The following is a 12,070-nucleotide window of genomic DNA, read 5'->3' on the forward strand; positions in this document are numbered from 1 at the left end:
TTTATAAGTGATGCTTTTAAATCCGTGAATGAGTTTTACCTAATGGCTTTGGCCTTCACTGTCCCAAGGCCTACTTATTGATAACATCTTTTTTTTTCCATTTTCACCAAATCTGTCTGAACAATCACTAGAGTAAAGATTTGTGTGTGTGTAAACTGTCACAATTTTGTCATCTGAAGTAAGAACCACCAGTCTTGAGCAAAGCTTCCATTTTGTTTTGCAATTTTGGTTTGCGATTATTTGTATTGATTAAGAGCACACTGAAATGATAGGGGCCCCCTGGGTCTTTTTCTGTCATTTGGACAATAACAAATAACAAAATGGTTAGTAAGCGGCTAAATGATCTCAGAACTCCGCCACAGCATGGGGAAGTCGAAGAAACCAGGCCAAGCGATGAGACAGCTTTCTTTCACTCAAAAGCTTTACTTGAGGGCTCACTCAAGTACTAAGTTTCAGAATAATAAGCACCAACGATAATCAGTGCAAAAAGAGAGAACCTAGAGTCACAGAGAGAGTCTCTCTGTGGCTTTCCCTTCAGTTCTACTTGTTTACAGACGCAGGGTCGTGTCGGTGTAGTATGGCTTGCTCTTCTTGCTCTGTTCTTTCCCTCCTGCTTCTTGTGGCGTCTCCTCTTGTCTCCCACCCGGCCTCTTTTTATCCCCCTGCTTGGAGAAAACCAATAGGTTAAACAGTGAGGATCACAGCTGCTCCTCCTCGACACCTCATTCTTCACATCTGCGTTCGTGTCAGGGGGGAAATCACTGGCGTCTGGTTTTATCCATCAAAGCTCTTACAGAGCACCTTCAGTGACTGAGCCTCCACCACATTTTCAGTCACAACTCCCGTTATCAAGAAGTGCGTCCGATTCAGTCACAGATTAATTCCTTTTCATCTTATGAGTCTGGAAGTGAATTGTGTTTTCCTGTAGACTCTCAGGCACAGCTGTTATGAAACGAAAACATGTTAAACATCCAAAGATAACCAGCCACTTATCAAGCACTTCCGATAAGCTACTTTATAGACATATTGTAATACCGACTGCAAAGTCCAGTCGTCATGAAATAATTTGTTGCTAACTGTAGTTACATTTTTGGGAGTAAAAAGCACTTGATATTAGGGAAATACTGGGGGAATGAAATTGCCGCTGTGTTTGCCATCGGTGATCTTAATCAGGGGCATCAGTTTTCCTTTGAAAATTTGCTTTCCTTCGAGAAGTCTTTTTCAAGGCCTGTTTGTCATTGGAAAGTTTCCAAGCTTAATAAGTATTGCTTTAGGAGGAAATCACCTGAGCTAATCCTGGAGACCACAGGCAGTAGGATGTGCAACAGTCCAGAAATGAAAACTGGAACATGAAGATGATAAGAGCTGCTTCTTTAATTTAGAGTGCAATTTGATTTAGAGGTGAATTGCTTATAGTTTTGTCATGTAGGACTGCGTTTTCCCCAGGTGCAGTAATCCTTCCTTTTCCAAGAATCAGCCATCCTTGTCTTTGTTGAAGTTAGTGGTTCCTGCTGTTATGTTGTAGCTCTAGAGACTTGTTCAGAAAGGCAGAACACTGTACAGTTAATTAGACACACTCTTCACCTCCTATTGCTCACCTATGTGAAATAGTTCAGCTCAGCACTATTGATCACTGTCTGGTGTTCCTCAAAACCTGGCCTTTGAAATCAATGGATGGGGTATATACTTTTTTATTAGGGGCAGTTAGCTGGTGGAACAAGCCTGACAGCAGTAGGAAGATCATTATTTTTCAAAGGATCTTGCCAGTTAAGGGCACTTTTCCTAGATTCTCCATCAGCCTCCCAAGTTCTTTTTTTTTACTCCACCAGAGTCCTTTCTATTAAAAAGTGCTGCAAGGCCTTTGCTTGATTTGCTCCCTTTAGTCGCCTTCAATTCGTAACCCTGTCTTGCTCTCTTCTTAATTATACACATCTTTTTCCATCAGGTTCCAGACTTGCTCCATAAATCATACTTCTGTTCACATAACCCCGAGGCTCGAAGCCAATCAATAACATTAATTAAACCCCGTTTTGTCCACTCACACCAGCAAGACAGTTTGTAGAGAGATTTCAGAACAAAAAGAACAGCTTTGAATGAGTTCCCCCTGTTCTCATGCCTTGGTGTAACTAAGTGGATTAGAGTGAAGAGAGGTGATCTGTTCCCTTAGCACCTGCTAGCATGCTTTGAAAGGGAAGTGGAACACCTAGACTCCTGTGTACAATATTATGTTATTTATAGAGAGGGACATTAGTGCATGCTCCATATATACAGTTGCAATCTCCCACAGTACTCCTGAGTACATGTAATTCCTTTGAGTTTACTCTCTGGCCTCCACCGTAATATATCTTTCTGTGTGATTATCATTGATACTCTGCTGAGAAACCAGTTTTCTTTATATCGCTTTAATGAGATGGTGAGCCGTATTCCCTGAATCCTAGATCATAAGTTATTTAAAGAATGTTCTTTTCTTCATAGAAGTTTCTTTTTCTCTTTGTCACAGTTGTGGCTTTTAGTAACTCTCTATATGTTGAATTAAAAAGAAAAAAATAACTATTCAACTATTCAGCCTGACAGTTAATGTGTGTGTTAACATCACCAGGAAGACATCTAAGCATGACAGGACATCTTCCAGTAAGAGATATGTAAACAGCCAAATAAAATTGAACATTCCCTATGCAAAATTTATTTAAATAACCCTATCTCATTTTTGTGTCATATTAAGAATATAAATCCACACATCCATTTTCTAATGCAGTTCATTAGAATTACATCCATTTCAGGACCGCAGGAGAGCCAGAGCTTACCTCCGCAAGCAACGGGCACAGGGTGGGGTCCATAGCACAGCAGGCAGACACAGACAGAGACGCAAACGCTCACACCCAGCACGGCCAATTTTGCCAAAAGCCAGCTAACTTCCCAGTATGTCTTTATTGGACAAACCTGGAGCACGCGGAGGAAACCCACATGAACATGTGGAGAACTACAGAAACTCCACATAGATGGCACACCAGGTCTGGAATTGAACCCTGAGTCCCAGCACTATGATGCAGCATGTCTAACCTCTGCACTACCATGCTGCCAGTGTAAATTCAAATTTGGATTGAAAGCATTTGAAGTTAAAATTTAAGAATATATTGTATACTTTGGTACTGAAAATAGGGTTCAACGATTATTTTCATACCCTTCCAATACTAATTGCCAGTTCGTTGAATCAGCTCAGGTAGTGCAAACTCGTAAGTGCCCATCAGCTCTGGAGCCCAAGTGCAACCGCTGGGGACGATCCCAGTCAAAGTCAGCTAGTGGCCCAGGCCTGAGCAAATTTAATCTGGACCATGGGGCTCAACCATTGCATGGGCAGGTGCTGCTACTTGTTGAGCTGCTCAGAGCTGCCCCAGCACATTTTCCTGCAGGTATCATTCTTACATACAGTATGTCTTTTCCTCATGTTTTCCAGCACCTGTGAAATGTCTACCAATTGGAGAATTGCAATGCTACTTACTGATCAGGAAAGATCATTTCAGAGGTTTAATAGAAGATCCATCCACCTAACAGTGGATGTTTAGAAATAGAAACATTATGATGATCCAATCTACTGAGGGGAGAAGCGTCTCTGCCTTATTGTGAACTCTGTGTCTCGAATTTCTGTGGTGATTTCAGATGAGTCCTCCTTAAAGATGAACAGCGTGGGTCACATCCCTCAGACCTTTGCCAGCCGTGTCAGGTCAGCTAAAGAGGCGTCAGCAACAAGCCAACACAGTGCTGACATGCTGAAACCAGACCCGCGTGACACCTTCTTCAGCAGTGAGTACTGTGCTGCTTGTGGCCAGGAAACAGCCATCTGCCTCATGAAGCCCAGTGAGCCCTGCTCATTTTCACATCCAGCATTGTCACAATGTCAGCTCCGTAGAATCAGAATTAAGAAGCACACACACTCTTTAATATCCATTATGAATTATTCACTTATGCTTCGATACTAGTGAGCAATTGTCTTCCTAGGAAAAAAAAGCGTTGTTTGCTCATATTGTTGATAAGTATTTAATAAAATGAAATAGCATCTGGAGTGCTCCTAGATACTGTTTCTTAAAATGCAATGTATTTTTTAAGACTATAGTGTTTTGTTAATCATACAGCTTTAATCATACTGTAGATCATCAAAATATACATTAAATAAAAGGAAATGTAAGCAAATAGTAAACATATAAAATATGCTACCATACTGGTTTACTGTATATTACACTACACATTGCATAACTGTGAAATGCTTGTGAAATAAAACATTGTCACAAGAGTGCCATCATTTCACCATTCTCAAGCTTAACGGCAACAGTGGGTAAACTTACAGTATATAGCATTCAAAACATGCACCAAAACACGAGGGCTCACATTTTAAATGTAAAATGGTTATTTTATGCATAACCCATTGTGCTATTTATTGGTCCCCCCAGTGGCATTCAAGTAAGTGTTTTCCCTTCCATGTAGCTTAATACTGTTAAATGTTCATTTTTCTGCTGTCATCCTGCAGCTCCAATGATAGACCCCTCCCATCTGGAGAACATACTTCCTGCCTGCTTGTACTCCCCCACATACGTTGTCAAGGACTTCCCCATCGCCCGCTACCAAGGACTGCAGTTTGTGAGTACTTACCGTACACGAGAGTTCACTCCACGCAGACGGCCTTCTGAGAAATAAAAATCAGGTAGCCAGCAAGGCCGAGGATATGAAAGTAATAATATCCAAGAGCTCTACAAGCTGTTGGATTTGCACCATGAACACTTTGTTGATGTTCCTAAGAAATGGAATTAGAGAACAAACAATGTTAGAGAATAGAATAGTTCACGATAAAACATATTTTAATTATTATATTCATGATTTAGGGATACCAGGGGAAATTGTTTGCCTTTAATCTTTTTTTAATTAACGCAATCCATGTTTCTAACAAAGACGAAATGTGAAGAACAGCTTAAGGTAGATGTATTTTTTTTGGATTAATAGGGTTTTAAACTAATACATTAAAAAGCTATTATATTCTCAGATCTGAGAGGATAAGCCAGTTTGGGCCCTGTCAGTCATGTGATGGGAGATCTCGAAGGAAATTCAGGCTACCACTGTACACAGTGGAGCTGGACCATAGGGGTGAGGTCTTTCCACTTTGCACCAAGGATTCAGTATGGAGACAGGGGACAGGCTTGTGTAAGTGGGTTTGTCCTTCAGATGAGACAGTAAACCAAGGTCTCGATGACTACGTGACCATTAGAGATTCCATAGCACTCTTTGCATCTGATCTGTTGTGTTGTGGGGATGCAAGGACTGAACTGGATGCTGCATGTCATCCAGGCAGGTGCAGAAGTGGGCCTTCTCCTATAAATAAAGCCCTTTGCAAAGTGCCATACGAATACATGGAATTATTCTAATTAAAACTGAATGTTTACATCTAAAGAAAATCAGAGATCACTTAAATGCAAATTCTGGTATATCAAACTAAAAGGGCTCGACTGACAGCATATCATAAAGAAATACTGTAAGGGATTGAGGGCTCAAACAATGTTATGTTTCAACTTTAAATGATCAAACTATTCTATTTCTAATTCTCTGCATGTTTGAATAAAGATTATACCCTGTAGACTGTTTCAAACACAATCACTGTCCTCTTCTTGATAATGAATGTAGAACATTCTTGGCTTTCTCTCTTTAAGATGAGTGATTTTGCTTTAAAGAGTGAAATCCGTTTGGCATATTGTATGTTACAGAGCATTCTTCACCAAAAACAAATTTACATGTATTATGGAAGCTAATTCCATCCGAGCCAATTAATCATAGTGCATGGAGAAATATAATTGAATACAAACAAGATGCTTGCACTAAACCACTCAGTGTTCCCTGAAGATAAGAGTGAAGCTTCCAGACACTTTAATGGTAGATCAGTTTTTCCTTCTTTATCTACAGCACTCATTCAAAAGTCGTATTTTCTGATTGGCATCCAGACCAGAATGTTGTTGCCTCCCTAGGGTTTTAAAAGTGCGTGTGAATTATAGTGTGGTTTGTAATTATTATTACAATAAAAAGTGCAAATGTTGTGTCTTGCATTCAGAAAACTAAGGCTAAATATTATTTTATGTGAATTTGTAAGTTTCATAAAATTATCTTAAATTATCTTGGTGTTATATTTTATGAGACTGTTCCTTATTGAAATAGAAATAAATTGTTCTTAGCACATGAGTTAGATGCTTATTAGTTTATTAATATGTTTAATCACTGCTGTTATGAAGGAACTTCTGTCACATACAGTACAGATGTTTGCACATTTCTTTTTTGTCTCCCTGTATTTTGAGCTTCCCTGTCATTATTAAATGATAAGAACAAAATTCCAAATCAGCATTGTGTTTAAGAGATAGATGAAAATATTTTACCTTGCAGCTTCTATTAAACACAGACAGTGAATATATAAATTCTGCTGCACTGATAAGATGTTTGTTGATACTGTCCTCACTAATCCAATCATATCTTTTTGCTGCTCTGTTTGCAAAAGACTCAAGCAAAATGTAAACTAAGGTACTGTAGCTCTCGTCTGCCGCTGGGTCTTCTCAGGCTTCTGCTGACACTGTACCTGCTCTGTATTCTACTCTCAGGTGTACTTGTCCTTTGTGTATCCTAATGACTTTACCCGACTGACTCACATGGAGAGAGAGAACAAGTGCTTCTACAGGGAGTCACCTATTTATTTGGAGAAGTGAGTGTTCGCAATTGCTCCTTTTAGCATTTGGTGTCTAGGACGCAGGTGCCTTATTATTTCTGAATGTGAACTACAGGTTGTGATAGAGCACTGTTAAAGCAAAATCACTGGAGAGGATCAAACCCTTGAGCAACGCAGGGATCAGCCAACCGTTAGCTTCTACTTGATGGAGAAGTAAATTGCTACTAAAACAAAAATGATCATTAAATCATTAAAATCAGGAAACAGCTTTACAGACAGATGTCAGGCTTGAGGAATTTGTTCTGTAAGCTATAAAAGCTCAGGTGTATAAAGTCTGTCATAGTAATTTGGCAAACCCTTGCTGTGGAAAAGGAAATGCAATCCCCTGATGTTACCAAATAATAAATAATTTCCCTGGCAGTTCCAGAGTACTGTACAATTACTGTCCTCAAAAAAAGTGAACTGGTGCATGGGGGGAGCGCAGGTGCACCAGTCCAAAGGAAGGCCAAGGTCCAGGTGCCGGGAGATCCATCTAAGGCGAACTCGGGAACAGGGAACTAGGAACACAGATAATTAAAAGCTTGACGGGACAAGGTGCTCCGAGCCCCGGACTCAGTAGGTCAGGACGTCGTGGTGAAGCCTGTGCCCTCGGGCCACTCCTGTGCCCGGTGGTAGGTGGGCTTCCAGGCATCCGGGCATCCGGGCATCCAGGCATCCACTGAGTCTAGAACTACGGAGACGCCGGGCTTAAATAGGGAAACGGGGATAGGACACAGCTGGGACAAATAAAGCAGGCTGTCTGCTGAAAAATCTAATTTTTTTATTTTATATCACAACGTGCCAACACGTTTTAAAAGTCATTCATGTAGTTTTCTTACCAAACAAGTAACCAATGAATTGTAGATTAAGTGGCTCATACAGAGTATTCAGCATTAACATCTATCTTCTGTACATGCCCTGATTTTTACAGATTTGGCTTCTACAAGTATATGAAGATGGATGAAGAAGAGGATGATAGACCCTTCCTCTTTCCCAATCCAGAAGGTGATTGTTCTCAGCATGGCCTTCATTTATTAAACAGCGATAACATACAAAGCATGCACTAAGCACGATTATTACAGCTGCCCTGTTCATTAATAGCACTGTAAACAGCTACTGTATATGCAGTCAGTATTACAGTATTCAGTATGTAATCAGTATTCACCAAACATTTTTATTGCTAATTTATCTTAAGCCTAAGTGTGAATACTAACAGTTACAACAACGGGCAGTGTGGCTACAGAATCAATGCTAAAAGAGAGCAGAGCACTGGATGTACTGTCTGTGAGAAACGTGTAGGCAGTGTTGGTCACGGAAAGAGCAGATGAATAGCTTAAGATGGCAAATAGAGGAATATTACGGCTTGCGGAGAGGTTTCAGATGTGTATGGTGTTTACACAGTACAGACTGGGTACTTACCGAGCTTGCATGAAGAAATCAGTCCTGATCAATGTTTGCTTCCAGGAGTCACGGATCACCCAGGCTAGTGAAATTGCTGTGCATAACAGAGACATCTACGGTACTTTGCCAACCTGGGTACTTGTCACACTCATGACAGTTTATCCTTCAGATGCAATTCCTTTTCTCCGAGGACAGGAGAAGGAGGCAACAGCCCAGACAAAGAGAGTCAGGGCACAATCATTGAACAAGGTGGAACATTTTTGAAAACACTATCAAAAAGAATAGAAATAACACTGACTATACTGAGCCTCCAAAAGCCTGTTTTGACTTGTGGTGTAGATGGTACCAGGGAGCCATCTAGTGGTGTTATGTGATTGCCATGATGTTAGTTGGTGCATAATGTATCTACTGTACTGTACATGTAGCCTGCATAACAGCTTACCTTGATCGTGTTTCTAATTATGGCTAAGCATTACATTTTCATTTAAATAAAGAATGAATGTATTGCATACAAGAATGTAAATGAGTTAACAGGAATGAAATGCTGTAAACTACAATGAAAATTACAACATAAAGATCTTCATTTTATGTGTTATGTGACCAACAATTTGCTACAATAAATGTCTTTATTTCAAAAAATAATTAATTGGCATACCTCTGTCCAGTGTTTCACAAATGTGTATTCATTATGAATTGTTATGATTCTGTTAGAAAAGAGAACTGCTTATGCTTTTTTAAATGCAATTTCCTGTTGGAATTCTTTTTTATTCCAATGATCTATGTCTAGCAGTTAGGGATGGGATAAAAGGGTGTAATTAGATGGACAGAAGAGTCAATGTCAGCAGGAACATTCAGTAAAATGCTAGAAGGAAATCTGAATGTTGAAGTTAGTCTAGCTTGTTGCATTGGTTTTCCATAATGATTCTGAATTGTTGGTTGTGTCCAGATTTCCTTGAGGAGGAGGAAGGGGTGGACCCGGAAGATGAGTCTTTACCTATTGACAACCAGCCAGTTAGGAAAAAAGTCAATGGCAGCCTCAGCAACCAGCACTTATCTGCAAAGCCCACAAGGAAGCCTGTCTCTCTTACCACAGCTGACTATGGTGATGGTGTTGATGACTATAACTTTAAACACGGAAAGAAGACCTTCCAGGGCAAGGGGGTCAATAATAGAGAAAGACAGAAAACCAGTGACAGTGCTGTGGGTGGTGTTCGTGATGACCGTGAAGTTATGGACTTTAATGAGCCCACTGTCATCCGTGGTAAATCGCTATCCTGGATCAGGACTGCTCTGGATGAGCGGAGCAAGAAGGGGGTTGAACCATTGGTGGCTGCCGTTCCTAGACATGGTAAATCTGCCCTTTTTCTTCCCCAGAACTCCATTTCAGCGCTGACTAGTAGAGCCAAGCAAATCCTGAACAACTCAGCCCACGCAGGCCAAAGCCCAGTGGTCAACGATAAAAAAGACCGCCAGCGGGACCAGAACAAAATCTACGTCACCAGGCTTCGATCCAACAGAAAGACCACGGCTCCCCGGCATCCACGAGAAGTCTTCCCGGGCGTTTTCCTGTATCAGAATGGCAAAACCACGAAGCTGGTGAATCTGAACTCCAAGCTGAGAGGCAAAGGCCTGGTGAGCGCCTCCCAGCTGCAAGCCAAGTCGTTTTTCAGAGAGAGCAAGGCCTCCTGGCTGAGCAACAACTCCACCAAGCAGGCCACTCGCAAAGTATCCAAGGCAACAGTGAGGGAGGCCCATAAAAAAGAAGAGCCCCGGGGCATAACTCCTTTGTCTGCTAGAACCATGTCCGCCAGTATTAAAGAGATTTCTCAGCCCACCACAGGAAACCCAGGAGTCCAGGACTTCAATTCCTCGGAGAATACTCTTCCAACAGAAGCCCGAGTGACATCCTACATGAAGACGTCGGAGATCACGGAGTCGCAGCAGTTTGAGACAGAGCCCGAAGAAGGGGGGCTCTCAGATTACAGCTACGAGGAGCCAGATCCTCAGCTGGGCTGGGCGGAAGAGGCCATTAACTGGCAGCGCACCTTCTCCGTCAACACCATGGACTTTGAGCTGCTGCGCTCTGACTGGAATGACCTGCGCTGCAACGTCTCGGGCAACTTACAGCTCGGCGAGAGCGAGGTGGTGGATGTGCTCGCACAGTACATGGAGAAGCTGAACGAAAAGAATGGAGGGTGAGGCAGGGAGAGGTCAGGAGTGCATCCGATAACTGGGAGTGTGCACTGGGTTTGGCTTTCGCAATAACCCTGTAAACGTTGGAGTTTAGTTTGCATTGATCAGTTACCCTCTTAATGTATCCTGTTGTGCAAAAGATCTTGGACAGTTTAGACATTGTAATTATTGAGATATAAACATCGACAATTTCCACATTAGGAAAATTGATGGGTTGATGGGAAGAAACACGGTGATGATCACATTGACTCGAAGAAAACTATACATCAACCACCAATGTGAAGTGTAGTAGTAGGTTTACCCATCACATTTTCTACTCATTATTGAGGTGTGCCTTGCAACTTACAGTTTCTCCTGTCTACACATCTATAAAGCTACAGTATAAGGCTGCTTTTTGATCAAGATTAACTATTAGTTTCATGGCTAAAACACAAGTCACCTAACAAAATGGCTACAATTTCAGCAGAAGGTTTCTCCATGATGAGGGAAAAGCATTGACTTGAATGTACAGAAAACTGCAAAATGCCCAAGACTTGCACAGCAGTGTACACTATATATTCTTATAAGCAGAGTAAATGCTGAAAAAAAAATGGCAAAAATTGGAATGTTGTAGAATTATAAAGATCTGCACATTTTTCTTACTCAAAAAATTCTGAGATATGCTACTGGATTTCACAGTGCAGTTGTGAACATGAGAGATAATGGGTCTTAATTTGTATTTTGCTAATTTTGCTAAGAACCATCCCCCAATTTAAATGTTTACACTGAAGCTTGCACTCAAACCCCCTGTTCAACCCGACTTTTAGACACACGCTGCTAGGTTCCAGCGCGGCGGCTCCCAGGCTCCCTGCCTGAGTCTCTCCTCTCCCAGCAGGATCTACACCCTCCTGCGCATCATCAACGTCGAGAAGCGGCGGGACTCGGCTCGGGGGAACCGCTACCTCGTCGAGCTGGAGCTGATGGAGCGCGGGAAGAGGGTGGTCCGGCTGTCGGAGTACGTGTACCTGCTGCTGCACCGCCGGCGGCAGGAGGACAGTCTGGAGAGGGAAGAGGGGGCCGCCACCGCCTCACCTTCTACCACCACCACCACCACCACCACCACGGCTTCCGCCCCTGCCGGCCACGGCCCTCCTCGGACCACCACCCAGTGGAACACAGCCTACACCAAACCCCTGCTGTGCCAGCCGGTCATGCTGCAGTGGAGGCACGACGTTATGGTGCACTTTGTCGTGCCAGGTACTGACTCCTGGGGGATGTGTGGCAAGCAGCAATAGCAGAAAAGCACAGGGTGGATTTTTTTAGCCTGGCTGCTTGACATCTTGCTTGGTTTCTTTGTGCTTGCTTCCTTCGATACAGTATGGCTGAAAGCCCTCTAGCATGGGCCTTGTGGGGTATCAGAATATGCCAGACTGGGATTTGTGGTGAGTAAGGAGGGTTTCACTATATAAAAGACTAGGCCGACATCATTACACAGCTTCCATGTCTTAGTAATGAAAAATTTTCTTTCAGCAGAATATGATTCCCCCATATAAATTCAAATTCCAGACCTGGAGGGCTTCTGACATCTGGTTTCCTTCCAGTTTCAGCCAGTCTGTTTCACTGTTACATTTTTCATGCTTAAAACATCAGGAACTGGGAAACATTCCCAAGTCTTCAACGACTGATGACTTGAACAGACTTCATGAAGTCCTGCAGGACTGAATCTGCTCTCTGTGATCTAGGCAGTGTGAGGCACCTGTCTGTTGT

The 12,070-nt window shown here is 42.2% G+C and overlaps 1 protein-coding gene across 1 annotated transcript in view; it reads left to right on the forward strand.

Moving 5' to 3' along the window:
- Positions 1-12,070, forward strand: part of b4galnt4a (beta-1,4-N-acetyl-galactosaminyltransferase 4a) — a 164,345-nt gene that overhangs the window by 143,959 nt on the left and 8,316 nt on the right. Inside the window, exons 10-15 of the mRNA XM_088611109.1 lie at positions 3,658-3,801; positions 4,523-4,632; positions 6,627-6,727; positions 7,662-7,735; positions 9,078-10,326; positions 11,199-11,560. Of these exons, the coding sequence (XP_088467235.1) occupies positions 3,658-3,801; positions 4,523-4,632; positions 6,627-6,727; positions 7,662-7,735; positions 9,078-10,326; positions 11,199-11,560 (2,040 nt within the window). The remainder of the gene's footprint in view (positions 1-3,657; positions 3,802-4,522; positions 4,633-6,626; positions 6,728-7,661; positions 7,736-9,077; positions 10,327-11,198; positions 11,561-12,070) is intronic.

This window comes from Lepisosteus platostomus, chromosome 18 (genome assembly GCF_059453375.1).
Source record: "Lepisosteus platostomus isolate fLepPlt1 chromosome 18, fLepPlt1.hap1, whole genome shotgun sequence".
NCBI lineage: Eukaryota > Metazoa > Chordata > Actinopteri > Semionotiformes > Lepisosteidae > Lepisosteus > Lepisosteus platostomus.